The sequence below is a fragment of the Poecilia latipinna genome, unplaced genomic scaffold, assembly GCF_001443285.1.
Source record: "Poecilia latipinna isolate Pla-1442-1.1 unplaced genomic scaffold, P_latipinna-1.0 Scaffold1998, whole genome shotgun sequence".
In the NCBI taxonomy this organism is placed as follows: domain Eukaryota; kingdom Metazoa; phylum Chordata; class Actinopteri; order Cyprinodontiformes; family Poeciliidae; genus Poecilia; species Poecilia latipinna.
In genome coordinates, this window is record NW_015114614.1 from 35,692 (window position 1) to 50,767 (window position 15,076).

The 15,076-nt window shown below is 41.3% G+C and overlaps 2 protein-coding genes across 4 annotated transcripts in view; both read right to left on the reverse strand.

The window, feature by feature from the left end:
- The window catches only part of LOC106935671 (metal transporter CNNM4-like), a 27,782-nt gene extending 24,301 nt beyond the window's left edge, over window positions 1-3,481 (reverse strand). Inside the window, exon 1 of the mRNA XM_015016247.1 lies at window positions 976-3,481. Within this exon, the coding sequence (XP_014871733.1) occupies window positions 976-2,473 (1,498 nt within the window). The 5' untranslated portion in view covers window positions 2,474-3,481. The remainder of the gene's footprint in view (window positions 1-975) is intronic.
- Window positions 3,482-3,517: 36 nt separating this feature from the next.
- LOC106935672 (SEC14-like protein 2) lies at window positions 3,518-14,761 on the reverse strand. Of its 3 annotated transcripts, none has more exons than XM_015016248.1 (12): window positions 14,632-14,761; window positions 12,913-12,988; window positions 8,820-8,863; window positions 8,046-8,108; window positions 7,761-7,949; window positions 6,607-6,702; window positions 6,464-6,524; window positions 6,283-6,366; window positions 5,573-5,679; window positions 5,354-5,493; window positions 4,806-4,975; window positions 3,518-4,604 (listed from the first exon to the last, which is right to left on the reverse strand). In XM_015016248.1, the coding sequence occupies exons 1-12, from the start codon at window positions 14,683-14,685 to the stop codon at window positions 4,474-4,476; spliced, it is 1,215 nt and encodes a 404-aa protein (XP_014871734.1). In that variant the 5' UTR covers window positions 14,686-14,761; the 3' UTR covers window positions 3,518-4,473. The 3 variants fall into 3 exon arrangements, with proteins under 3 accessions (XP_014871734.1, XP_014871735.1, XP_014871736.1); XM_015016249.1 differs by lacking the exon at window positions 14,632-14,761 and adding an exon at window positions 14,538-14,625; XM_015016250.1 differs by lacking the exon at window positions 14,632-14,761 and adding an exon at window positions 14,368-14,435.
- Window positions 14,762-15,076: the final 315 nt, after the last annotated feature.

The window sequence follows — 15,076 nt, forward strand, 5'->3', positions numbered from 1 at the left end:
GAATAATCGATAGATTACTCAATTACTAAAATATTAGTTTACAACAGCCCTACTTCATACTAATGAAAGGTTACGAAAACTACTAAATAGCTCACGCATTTCTTTAATGGGTCATGAAGTGAATGTTTAGGGTTTTAGGTGAAAATATTACCTCCAGATTTGCTGTTATTGTTTTGTCAACAATGTGCAGATGTGAACTTGAACTCCAGACCATGAATGAGAGCTGAAACAACTCAGTCAGAGGTGTTACTATCACACAGTAACATGTTGGTCAATGAGTGAGTCATTTTTAAAGAGAAAATAACATAAAAACAAAGCTAAGCTCGGTGTAAATAGTTGGTGACATTGTATTTTCTTATGGAAAGTATCGTAAACTGAAAGTTCAATGTTTTCATTGTGAAAAGCGGAATCTGATCAGAAATGATCAGTGGTCACGTGATATGAGAAATCTAACCATACGGTTGTTGCCAAGACAGTTTGGCAGAGATGCAAACGTTGCACTTGGGCAGATATTAGGTCTTAGTTTTCCTTTCCACAACAGTTCAGTGTTCTCCTATCAATAGTTCTTGATGAGAAATGTGATAAATCTGAATAAATTTCAGATTAATCACATTTTTCTTAGCTGTGGCACCCCAAACTGGCCTGGTCTAGCCTATGCAAATGTTTTGGTGACAATAATGAGGCCACAGAAAAGTACTTTATGAGGTGTAAGCAGATACATTATATGCACCCTCAGGGGTTTTCAATGCACAGGCAGCTGTCAAATAAAGAAAATGTTGTTTTTTCTGGCGCCCCCTCTAACATGGTGCCCTTATGCATCATATAGTGCATTCCCACTTTTAATGCCACTGTGAGTCCATTTGTGAATGTAGGTTGGTGTTATTGATCAATGCAGACAGGCAGCTCTGTGTGTTTGATGATGTGATGATGGGCACACACACCAGCATGCACACACAACCTCACTGGAACACTCACCTTTCTTAAACTCCTCCAGCATGGTGTCCAGCTTCGTGTCGTGAAACACGAAGTGCACCGGATGGTTGTAGAACTTGGTGATGGTCTTCAGGTTGGTGCAGTCGTCCGGATCCACGAACGCCAGGTCCTTGACATACAGGATGTCCACGATGTTGGACCTCTCCTCATCGTACACCGGGATGCGCGTGTAGCCGCTCTCCATGATCTCCGACATGGTGTTGAAGTCCAGCACGGCGTCCGCCTGGATCATGAAGCAGTTCGCCAGGGGCGTCATCACGTCCTCCACCGTTTTGGTCCGGAGCTCCAGCGCTCCCTGGATCATGTTCAGCTCCTCCTTGTCCAGGTCGTTGTAGGGCTCCGTCACCTTCAGCATCCCCACCAGTTTCTCTCGGTTGTACACGGTGCCGATCTCCTGGCCCAGCAGGTAGTCCAGCAGCTTGCTGATCGGGAAGGAGAGCGGGAATGTGATGAGCATGAAGAACTTGGTGACCATGATGGTGTTGGCTCCCACGGCCAGTCCGTGGCGAGAGCACAGCGCCTGGGGGACGATCTCCCCGAAGATGACGATGCCGATGGTGGAGGCCACCACCGCGCCCAGGCCGGAGCCGATCAGGTCATCCAGCAGGATGGTGAGGGTGGTGTTCACCAGCACGTTGCCCAGCAGGAGGGAGCACAGCAGGTAGTTCCCCTTGCTCCGGATGGGCTCGATCTTCCGGGCGTACTTCTTCTCCTTGTCGGTGCCGCAGCTCTGGACGATGCGCAGCTCCATGGGATCCAGCGCCATGAGGCCAAGGTTCAAGCCGCTGAACATCCCGGACAGCACCAGCAGGCAGGAGATGAGGATGACCTGCAGCCACATGGGCAGCAGCGACTTCTTCTCCTCCACCACCAGGAACCTGCCGTCGCTCTCCCCCAGCAGAACCCACCTGGTGCCATCCTCGCTCAGCGTGCACAAAGCGTACTCCTTCTGCGGCTCGCTTTTGCGCAGCGGCTTAACTTGCACGCTGAGCACCCCGGACGTCCCCCGGTTGCTCACGTTCATGTAGCTCCCGACTTTGATGTCCTTCGTGAAGTCGACACAAGTCCTATCCGGCGTGTCCATCATGCCGCTGCCTCCCCTGCCCGCCGCGACCGCCTCCTCCTGCTCATCCTCCTCCTCCTCGTCGCCGCCGTCCGCTAGCTCCGTGAAGCGGATCTGCGTCCAGGCACCCGAGTGGAGCTGCACCCCGTAAAACCGGAGCTGCACAGTGCTCTCCTCGGTCACCTGGATGACACCGTCGTCATTGGTGCTGGACGGCTTGTCGCTTCGCTCGAGCCGCATGCCGAGGACCTGGCTCGCACCGCTGACCCGGGCGGAACCAGCCGCCGCCGCAGTCTCTGTCCGGCCGCCGACCGCACTCCACAGGCAGATAATGACGGTGAGAATGTAACCCTGCTGCCCGCTCCATTCTGTCGCCATGTTTGTTTCTCTGCTCGGCGACCTGAGAGCTGACGTCATTTACTCATGTCCGAGCGGCTCCGCCTCCCTCCGGCCCTCCATCTCTCTCTCCATCTCCCTTTACTCACGGAGACACACACATGCACACACACAAACGGCAACAGCGCCAACCGGACTACGACAGGTATGGCTGGTAAACAAACGTGCCCCCCTCCAACTGTATCCTTTACGTGACGCAGAGCCAGGAGCGCGCGCTCTCTCCCCTCCTCTCTGCTGGACACCGGGCACTGCGGCACGCGGCAGGAGGGACGCTGTCTGTTGTGCTGCGGCCAGCGGTTTGTCACTCATTTGATGTGTGAGCCAGCTGATGTTATGTAAAACTCACAGGGCATATGTACCAACCCCCTCCTCCCTCCCGCCTCCAGCATCATCCCGCATCCCCCTGGCATCGAGCCCGGTCCGGGATGCTGGAAGCACCGACATAACCACCACAGGCACACACACTCCTCCACAGCCGGAGTCCCTCTTGTGCTTACACTATTAATTATATTTCTGTTACATAACCAGGATGTCTCTGTGGAACAATGCGGATTTTATTTTATAACAAAGTAAAAAAATAAAATAAAAAAAAAGCAAATCTGTAAATTTAATTTAAAATTTAAAAATTATTCGTCTCGATGTTAATCCGCCCTCAGAGTCGTTTTGATATTTGCTAGTTGTATTGTTTTTATCATTAGTTAGATCCTAATATTCACTGATCAGCTATTACGTAATACATCCAATAATCCCTTGTCTTGTCTTGAAGCGCCACCTGGTGGACGCAGTAATTATTAGCAATCAGAGCTCGACAGAAGCTGAAAGAGCGAGACAACTGAGGTTTAATAGTTCTGAATTTTACATGATTTATAAAATATAAGCGGATTTCAGCGGTACTGAAATCAAATCTGTTGTGTGCACAAACTTGGCGAATCAAGTTGATTCTGATCAAGAAAATATCGGTCAGAGTTATTAAGTGAATTTCATACATTTAAAAGGCCCAACGGGAAAGGGGATTTGTGGAAAAAATAAAATAAAGTTCAATACAAATAAAAGCAATTTGGCATATTTAAACACAATAGGTTTTTATTGCAACATTTCAACATTAACCTTGACATAATGAAGCGTTCATAAATTAAAATAAATTATTACATATTTATGACATGCCCTAACAGTTTCTAGCTTGCAGAGTCAATACTTCAGTGGCATCTCCCGCCTGCTTTTTATCTTTTATTTTTGGCTGCTCAACACATAAAGATCAGTCAAGTGGTTTCATTAACAGATTGCACACCAAGAATATTAAAACTAGATATTTACTTAACTTAAAAATATGAATAATCACTTATTCTCTTTGGAATTCCCTGTGGAATCAATACAGTATTTTTGAATTGAATTTGGAAAATACTGATGTTGTGCTCTGAACTCCGGCGTCGCTCAGTTGTTGGCCACTCCTGAGTGAGCAACGGGCAATTTCTAGCTCCACCGCTGGTGAAGAGGACAGGTCCTACTGTTATACACATCGACTTTAAAAGCAGAACTCCATAAAGTTCAGCAAAGTGCTGAAAACACAACCAGCTGGTGTGAGGCAGCTGTTACTGGTGACTTTGGATCACCCAAAACTGGCCTGTAGATGGCAGTGTAAATGTGTTGTGTTCATGATCAAGCAAATCTTGCAGGAAATTGATCCAAAAATAAATATTATCTGAAAAAATTATTATTAATTAACATGTGTATTTATAATCTAACTATTATAATCTAGTAAATGCAATGCATACTTTGATAACTATGGAATCTCAGCTGGACTGCTTGAACTGACCTGTGGTTCAGTTCTGAATCATTTTGGCACGGTTTCAGTGCACTGCATTCACAGTACTGCTTCTCATCCTCACATTAATCAACTTTACAATTAAGGCTCCAAACAATTAGGAACTAACATGCAGTGCACTGAGAGATGCTGAGGTTAAATCCAGTCGTCGTGAGGCAGCGAGGTGACCAAAATGTGAGATGTAAATGTTTGCGTATCCTCACTGCAGCCCCACGTCCCCTCTGCTGCACAGAGTCTCCAGCTGTTCATCCGCAGGAGGAATCACCTCCACGTTGTAGCTAACCTTCTTGGACTGGAGGATGCTGTAGCTGTTGTCAAAACACAGCACATCTGCAAGGGACAAGGGATGCGGTTAGCAACAGCTAGCAGAGAATACAGACACATTTGTAACACACTGACCACACAAAACTCTTTACACCAAAGCCACATTCACCCATTCACACTTACATACATATGCAGAGATACATACATTTTGACCAATTTTCTTGACAAACATCCAGATAAACCTGAGGAAAACGAGCGGTTACTCACAGACTCCTGGCTCCGAGCAGGTGAGCCAGCTGTCTTCTGGGACCAGGTGGGCGTTGTACCGCTCACTGGGAAGAACCTGCACCATCTCGGCTACCTTCTGACTCCTGCTGTCCTTGGTGCGCCGGTACACTCCAAACCCGATGTCTGCTCCGTCGCTGGCAAACTGCCACCTAGCAGGGAACAGAACTGCGTCTTATTCTACTGATACATTTGTTTTTTAAAACACATTCCCTACATGTACTAAAACATAACTGACGTGTTGAAACTAGAAAAAAAGACAGATTAATGAGACGTAGATGGATGGAGACAGTGCAGCTGCAAGGACAGAAGATACTCAAGTTTGTACGTTTTAATTAAAAATACATAATGTAATGTAGTATTAAGGGAAGGTATTGTATTTTTTTTCTAAAATAAACAAGAATCTATCAATAACTACAAAGTTCTTAACACATTTTTCCCAAATTTTTGTTGAGATCAAAAAGAGTTTTTCTTAATGCGTGTTATTGCTCAGTGTGTTTCAGACCAGATTTCTGCACCTGCTGTCATACCTGAGGAGGCTGCTGGGGGCAGCGACGTCGTACTCCAGCTGCAAGCTTGATCCGCGGCTGATGGTGACGCTGCTGTCATACTGAACCTTCAGCGACTCCCGCACGTAGTAAGACTTGGGAACGATCCCGCCGTAGTTGATCTAGAAGCACAACGGATGAATCATTTCGGTCAGAACCTTCCAAACAAACTGGATCTTGTCTGAGGGTTTCTCTTCTCACCATCGTTCTGCAGCGAGGGTCTCCGTCCGGGTCAGTCAGGGTTCCTCCGTACACCACAGGAAGCTGGTCCGGGTCGATGTGCTTGCGCAGGACTTCCTGCCAGTTACCTGCAAACAGCCAAACAATTAGGAGAAAAAGTCAATAAAACCATAGGAATGAAGGAAATAAATAATTTGGACATAATTTGTAACATAATTACAGATTATGTTACAAATAATAAAGTTTTATTACAACCTTGTTCTCATTAATTATGACTTTACTTTTGCTTTAGTACAACTATTCTCATATTGTTACAAGTTTATTCTGGTAATTTGACTTTAATCTCGCATTGTTATGACTTTATTCTTGTATTATTACCACTTTATTGACATATTATGATTTGATGCTTGTATTATTATGATTCTATTCTTGTAATATTATGACTTTATTTTCTAAATAATAAAAAAAATTCTTAGCCTAATATTCCATCATATGTTTCCCCGTGTTTGCGTTATAGTCCTGTGGTAATCTTATAATTTGAGTCCAATGTCTTAAATAATAGATTATTTATTTATAGCTACTATTATTATTTATTGCAGAATTACTATTAATTCTGTAATAAAAAGCAGAAACCAATATAATTTAATATAAGGAATAATAAAAGTTAGCATTAAACATAGCAATGTCAGAGATGTTATAGTTTAAAGAGATAGGAAGGAGAGTCATCTTACTTCCTAAAACCACGATTTTCCGTCGCGTTTCCTCACACAGGAAGTGTTTGATCAAGTTGTAGGCCATCGGAAACATTTTAGGAGCTGCAACAAAAATAACAAAATAAAGAAATTCTTCAACTTCAACTTGAAAACACAACTTGAACAATAGCGAGACCATGTCGCAAATCTGGTGAGGTACCTTTAATGAGGAGCACCCTCTTCAGCCCCTCAGGGTAGTTGTCTTCATACATGGTGAGGACCTGCAGGAGATAAAGAGCAGCTCAGACACAGATTAAGGCTTTGAGAAACAGCGTGTGATGAATGTGAGAGCGAGCGACAAACCTCTCCGTAAGTCTCAATAGCAGGTTTCCAAATGTGCTTCAGTCCAAGTCCTTCGCAGTCATAAATCAGAGTGGTGGACTCTATGTTCTTCCCGAGCTGAGACAGACAGAGAGGACATGTTAGAGGAAGAGACGAGGAGAGGAAATATGAGGGGAAGAGAATGGAAACAGAGGAAGGGAAAAAAGTTTGAACCTGGAAGGAAGGTGAAGAAAATGGAAGAAAAAAAGTGAGTCTAGGTCAGCCTTTCTCAACCTGTGGTCTCTAGGTGCCCCCTAGTGGTCCGCAATGTACTGCATTTAAACGACTGTTATTTGGCGTGATGTGAGCTCAGAGTGCGACACGTACAGTTACCTTACCAAAGGATTGCGTTTAAAAATTATAATGGATAAATAGCTTAAGACTGAATCACTCAAATGAAAAGCTGAAGATACTGGTAGGAAGAAAACGTCACCTGGACTACATGATCAGAGAAATTCATGTCTGCAGGGATATTTTTCAGTTTCTCGGGGTGAGTTGCAGAACTTTTGTTTTTAGAATAGCATTATGATACATAGTACGCCACTGGCACGCAGAGGTCCCCCTGGCCTGAGTGTGATATGACGGTGACAAGGATGTGAGGAGCGTTGCACCCCATGCTGACTAACTGCATCTATAACACCTAAACTAAAAAAATTATTTACATCAAGCTAAGAGAAAACAAAGATTAGAATCAACACTTTCAGAATCTGTAAACTCAAAAATGCCTCAGTAGGCATTTGAGTTTACAAAATGTCTATGTGTCTTGGCCAGTCATATTTACAAAACAAGAATCACAGTTCTCATTAGGATGAGCAAAGAAGATCTCTTAAGTGCATTAAGAGGTTTATATTTTCATTTCAAGTTGCATATATTAAAATGTTGTGGGGGCAATTTCAAGTTCTATGCTGTGACGTGAGCTCAAAATGCGACACGTACAATTACAAAACATGTTTGTGAAAAACAGTTTTAGGAGAAGCAAACATTCTTGTGTTTCTCACAAAAAATTAAGAGACAAGGGGAAGAGAATAGAAACAGATAAAGGGAAAAACAAAGTTTGAAGGTGAAAAAAATGTGGTACAAAGGGAGGGAAAAAAGTGAGTCTAGGTTTAGACATGAGAGGAGAGCTTGTCCCAGACCTTCTCAGACTGCCTCCGACACTCCCGCTGCAGCATCTCGATGTGTCTGATCTTCGTCTTCAGGAAGTCCTGTTTGGTGGCTGACAGCAGCAGGCCTTTGGGGTCCAGAGGGCCAATCACGTCGTACCAGATGGGACTCCCCTCTCGGTCGTAGCCGCACATCCCACCGGATACGTACTTCTCGATAACCTTGACAAGGACAAGGATCAAACGACGAGACAACAGAGTGCGTCTCAGACGCCTGAGAAGACGAGCGGAGGAGAGGGGCAGGGGGGGGCAAGTTACCTCTGGAGGCTTCCAGTCAGCTATGATGGTGTCCACTTTCATCTGCTTCCTGAACTCCACATGCTGTAAGAAGAGGAAAAGGAAGCAGAAGAAGAAATGAGTCTCACAAAAACCAGGAAGTAAAACTAATGACGAAAAACTCCAGCACAACCAAATTCAGTTCAGAAATTCTTTCTTAACCCCCGAGAGAAATGAAATGACATAGAACACAATTTTCTTCAAAGACTTATTGTAGATGATGGTGGCTGTGAAGTATCTCCTACAGCAGTCAGTATCACAGCATATCTGAGAAACCCTCTGACTGAAAACCCTCTTTTGTTATACAAAAGTTTCATAAAGAAGACGGGCAGGGTTGCTGAGACTTTTCTGGATTTTATGGGTAATCCAGAAAAGTATGGATTGTCCATGTGCATCGTCATCTCCAGACACTCCACAGAACAGAACCAGCATTCTTTATCAGGTTGTTGAGCTTCTGTAGCTCTGATGCTGCCGCCTCAACTAATGTTGGCAGAAGAGATTATAATCTCCACTGCAGATTTATACATGCTCAGCTGTCAAAAGTTCACTAATGGAGACCAAAAACAAAAACAGTTGAGAAATTCCTGTTCAATTATTAACAATGCTACATATTATATAACCTCCTTGTGCACTCTGTAGGTAAAAATCAATAAAGTAAAAAGCAATATTTGCTACATGAATCTAAAAACTGTGTATGAAAAATGTAAAGGCTTGAGATGAGTCAGGTACAAAGCAGAGAGATCACAAAAATCTCACCTTCCTGATCATGTTCTCTGATTTCTGAAGATTGAAGTTACGAGCTGGGAAGAGAGAAACAGAAGAGAGAGCATCCATGTGAAAACATGTACGTTTTATTTCAGTCAGCACAGAGCACATGCAGTTATTCTTTGGTTTGGTAGTTATGTCTCCTTCACACCAGTTTGAAGGAGACACTGGTGTCAGGAAATATTCCCTGATATTCCACGCTGATGACCTTTTTGAGACATTGTTTGGTCTTATTTCTTAACAACAAGAAACAGAGAAGTTATTTGAACTGTTGGGAATAAATAATTTTATTATATCTTCAGGGGAGAAAAAGAAAGCCCCCAAATTTGATAAAGGAAATTGAATTAAAATTCACGTGTTTCTAGAAAATTGTTTGGTAAACTGGAGATTCTGGGTTCAAATCTCAGCAGTGCCTCCAAATTGTGGAAATTATCTCAATTTAGGTTCTTAATGTAGGAGGTTCAAGAAGAGTCAGTGAGTTGAATTCTTGAATTCCATTTAATAAGACGAAAGTGCAGCGCTGGTCCATTGCCCTGCTTTCCTTGTGGTCTAACACAGCAAAATGTCCCCTAACAACAGTTTCTGATTCCTTTTGGGTCTTTATCTAAGTTACGCTCTAAAGAGGTCTGTGCTGCTTTTTTAGGAACTTTTCCAGTACATTCAATAACCTTCTGAAGACCAATGCGCCTTATGGGGGCCAAAGCCTGACCTGAAGTGGGTGAGCACCCTTTTCAGGGATAAAGGTTAGGTTTAAAGGTATGGTGTAAATTAAGTTTTGGTTAAGGTTTGAATTAGGAATATACAGGTACTGGTGTGAGGGTAAGAGCAGTTACTAAAATGAATAGAAGCCAGTACTAAGTCCTAAATATGGGTAGAAATACAAACGTGCACCTCTTCTCTAGTGGCACCTGCTCCGATGGCAGATCTTGTGCTAAAGTCCATTTCCTGCTGCATGCAGTTGAGTGCATGTGTGTCTGTGTTCTTGTATTTGTATATTGTAAGGACCATGTTCCTACACATATGTTATGAGGACCCACTGCTCCATGAAGAGAAGAGTCGCTTTGGAGTTAAGGGTTAGGTTTAGGACAAAGGTGTGAGTTAGCTATGGTCTAGAGATGGTTAAGGGTCAGGGATAGGCTATAGAAATGAATGGAAGTCAATACGAAGACCTTGTAAAGGTAGAGAGACATAACATGTGTTTGTGTATGAAAGTGTGTGGGCCAGCGATTTCAACCAATCACTGCTTTTCCCATATCCGCATACCGTCATTGGCCGATCTGTACACACCCTCAAGGCAAAACCTGTGGCCCAGAATTGTTTTCAACACAGGCTCACTCTCTGGAGCAAAAATCATTTAAATGTATATTCAATGCCTATCACTTGAAGCAGAGCAAGATATCTTTTTAGTATCTGTGTTTTATGTTAAAGCATAAATGAGATAAGATAGCTTCCATAGGCTCACTCCAAAACAAGCACAGGAGAAATAGTGTTAAATTAATCCAAAGTAAGGAATGTTTATTCACTTTCTTTTTTAGTTTTATTTAACGTGAAACAGTGTGATGGATTTGGAATGGATAATTTTGGGGACACAAAATGAAGTTTCTGGATGGTGGGAAGAGAATAACCTCACCTTTCAGGAACAACAATGTTCACATCAGTTGCTGTCTTCAAAATAACAACAGTGAAATTAATGCAGAGGAGATTAGGTGCTTTCATTGTAAGTATTTTTTTTTATATTTCACACATAGAAATATGCATATACTCCCAACAGTTCATATAACTTCTATGCTTCTTGATGTTGAGAAATAAGTGCCTTTGACACAGTTTCAAACTGTCAGCTTGTTTTTAAGCGAGCAGAGAAACTGGTCAAAGTCAACAGGTGGTGCACGCACACACACACGCACACGCACACACACACACACACACACACACACACCCACCCACCCACCTCTGGACATCGATCTCAGCCTGCTCTGACTGTGGACCATTAACCAGACAGACCACAGCTGCTAGAAGCTTCTGACAGAAACATAAAATTACAGTAGCAGAGCTACTGAAACATAATTTTATAGACTTACTTTTTCTATGCAATTTTGACTTTTTTTTAGGGAGAGAACAACTGGAGCTGATTGAGAAAACAGTTTTTCTTCAAATTACCACATGATGAATTCTTTGCTGCCAAAATACCGTTAATGAGACATTCCCCAAAAATACATAAGGTTAATGTTGTAATCAGAAGTTTTCATTCAATCACGATGACCTGAATATCATTTTAATTCTGCGTTTTAAAAGAGACAGCTTCTAGAAGCTTCAGTCATTTTTGAAAAGAAGAATTAGATGAACAAGACTGAATTAGATTTAAATATCTCTAACAGAGACACGATCAAAATACTACATGATGGATTAAATATAATAACAAAATCAGAAATAAATTTCTGAAATGCTTGTCAAGTATGAGCCATGCAGACCTCTCAGGTTGTCAGAGACCTAATAACTGAACTAAACAAGATGAGGCAGTGTCTAGTTTTTATGGTCCTCAGCTCTGGAACAAACTCCCTGAAAACCTGAGATATGCAGAAACAGTTGGTCCTTTTAATCAGGACTGAAAACAGTTTTGTTTACAAAAGTTTTTGAACAAAGAACCAGACTAATGAACTGTTTGTCCAACTACAAAAAGTGTAAAACTATTTAGATACTCTACAAATGTAAAAAAAAAACAAACAAAAAACACAAAATTTCACAATTTGCGGTGATTAAAATCTCACGTTTAAAAGGTTGTTAAAAAATAATGTATAAAACTAATGTATAATAATAATGTAATAAGGACTCATTTTGTTCATTTAATCAAATAATTGCGTCACTCTCTGCAATCCACTGACCCTCCAACTGATGGAGGGGGTGGGGCGAGTAGAGGTATTTTTTTCCCACTAAGGCCAAAACTGTGCAAATATACGATCATATTTAATAAATTAAAATTTCTTCTGATTAAAAGTACCTGTAGAAAATAACATGTAAAGCAGGCATTAAACTTACATTTCATTAAGCACACATTCATGTATATTTTCATTAGTGCGATGTAATATTCTAATCTTAAATGTTGGGTTGTCATCGGTTGGAAGTGGGAAATCATCATAATTAATAGAAATAAAGGCTTAAAAACATCAGTCTGTACCTAAATAATCTAAGCAAGTGAAATAAATTATTTTCAATACGACTTTATGTAAGGCACAATGCAGAAATAGATACTTACGGATTGAAAATCTTGTGTGAAAATACCTGTAAAAAATACCACTGTCTGAAATACTCAAACAGTGAATATTGGTGTGAAAAGGAAAAGAAGACCAACAATCTCCTTCAGCCCGCAGGTGTAAATACTGTAGCCTCTAGCTCTGGTATTTTTCCCCCAGACCTCTAGAGAAATTGGATACGGTGTCACTTTAGGAACAGGTTTGGCTGTAGGCCTCTGCCTTTGTTTGGTTTGAGTCAGAGGAAACTGCTTTCCTTTCAGAAGGCGTGAGCTGCGTTGCGAAGAGGTCAAACACAATAAGCGGCGGATATGAGAGTAAGCGTACTACGTTGACAACCGTTGGCAACAAAGTGTACCCAAAATATTAAAGTCAATCCTTGAATCTATTTTTCAGATATTAGTGAAGCACCAATCATGTTGGTCTTGAAGCTGCTGCTTTTTGGCCACTGAGCAGTGCAGTAGTTCTGAATATTTCTGAGTGTCCCTCATACTGACCTTTGAGTGACCAGTATGGCTGAAAAAGAACTAAATCTATCAAGTCTATGTACCTCATGAGCCTGTGTTAATTTTTACTGTAAAACCTTCAACTGCAGCACAACACTGGCAGCAATTTGATTCCAAAATGCTGCTGGAACTATATAAATACATTTAAAACTGTATTAACAAGACTGAACTGCACCTTATTTTATTATCAATCAGTTCAATCACAGAGCAACATAGGTCGACTTATCCTTGATCGGCTGCAAACGGAGACCAACAGGTCAAACTGTGTTCCCTAAATCTATAATCAGTGTCCAGAAAGCACTGAACAGGTGAACCTGGATGTCTGAGACTCACCTCGAAGCCAGCGGAGGAGGTAGTGGTCATGCTGAGCCGGCAGGCTGGGGAGAACATCTTGAATCCTCTCCCGAAACTGAAAGAAAAGCCAAGGCGCAGTTCTTAGTCACAAAGAGTTAAAAAGAAGAAAAAGCAGCTTAAGTAAACCTTTGTGGGCTGCTGGAGTAGCTCTGTCCGCAGAAACTGGGATAAACATGCAAAAAAACCCTCAAAGCATTGTTTGGCATGCAATCTAGCAGTGGGCCAGTGGGATATTGTTTATCGTTTATCAGTTATCATGAAGAATTTCCTAGAAGAATTTAGATTTGATCTTCTCAATAAAATTCAATTAATCACATTAAACAAAAGACAAAACTGGCAGTGTTATCGTAAATGTTATTTTTACTCTTTTTTCCACTTTGTTCACGAGAGCGTTGCTAAATAATAATAATAATAATAATAAATTTTATTTGTAACGCACCTTATATTTCAAAGAAATCTCAAAGTGCTACAGAGACTAAAAAAAAATAAATAAATAAATTGTAGAGCTTACAGTAATACATCTTGCACCAAGTGGTACCAAAACAAACATTAAAACTAACAATTTAAAACAAAACTATCGGTAAATCCAAAAATATGACTAAATGCAGTTATTATGCTTAGTTTAGTGATAAAAATCTCACTTCTTTAATAAAGTAGTATCCTAAAGAAGCCTGTTTTAAATGTGAATTTTCTTCAAAAACAGTATTTGTATTTGTCCACTCAAGTCCACTTTTGAATAGGAAGAAAATAAAATGAAAAAATACCTAAATGAAAGTGTCAGAGTGGCCCAGTCAAAGTGTGGGCTTCAATCTGAGGTAGATGCTGTAGTTTGACCTTAAACAGACTCTAAAACTCTCCAATATGTCTGAATTACAACAATTCTGCAAAGAAGACTGGATCAAAAATCCCCTCAGGGATGTAAATTGACTCATTATTACTTCAAACACTTGATGTTTGTGATACCAGCAGTGGAGCAGCAGGTTAATGGCTATAGGGACTGATCAGTTTTCAAGCAGGATGGTTTGGAAAGCTTTTCCCCTCAAATGAAACCGTCATTTCAAAGCTGATTTTTGTATTTCCTCAAAAATCAGGAAATGCATGAAGATGTTTCAGATCATCAGGTTGTCCTTCTCTGATGATCTAAAACATTTTATGGACTTTTTAACAGCCCTCCTGTCCATATTAGTTCTTTGTTTGTAGCTACATGGTTACACTTTGCACCATAAAAGTTTCTATTTTTGCTCATTGTTAAAAAGAGTCATTATTGTCAAACTAAATCCATTTTTGCTTCACTAAAATTATGTGGATAAACCTAAATACACACGTTTTCAAATCCAAGCTCATCTGCTTTTAGTTTTTAAGTTCAAATAAAAGCAAACCATTTATTGTAATACATGGTTATTTAAATGTTATTGGAGAACAAACAACTCTCACCCATAAGGAGGAACTTTGCGCAACCTGTGATAAAAATTATTCAGAAAAACAAATGAAGTTTCAAGAAACTACATGTGATTGTGGGTTTGTAAGTTTTAACACAGAGCATTAGCACATAACATATTCAAAGTTTTCACTGGGAGAGCATCTGAAGTTGGATCAATGCAAACCAAAAGATATCAGCCTCGTGTCATTTCAAAGTCATTTCCAAAAAACCTCCCAGAATTTCCAGCAGATATTCCAGATTGGGGAATCATCTCTGACCTCGGTTAGGGTCTGGGCCTGCTTAGGGCTCAGGTCTCCGACTCGTCCGCTCATGTCTCGGCTGAAGCGTCTCTCCGATGCTGCTGCTGCCTGCGAATGAGAACTGAAGGAGGTAAAGACAGGTAGACGGGTGAAAATGCCACGCCTCCACTCACTTTCTCTCACATGTGCTCACAAAGGAAGGTGGACTTTCACCCCGCTCCCACTGGTTACCTGCTGAAACCTTCAGGAGAGCTAAAAAAACAAACAAAATAAATAAACTGGAGTTATTTGATTCTTTTATAAAATATTAGGCTAATTTTGATTAAATGATCTCTTATAAGTAGTGATTTTCTTCTGGTGTCATGCATAACAAGAAGAGCATACACTGGTTATGCATGACACCATCGATCCAAGTCAACAGATTACATAAATACAGTTGGGTAACAAGTGTTTGAAATCTGCT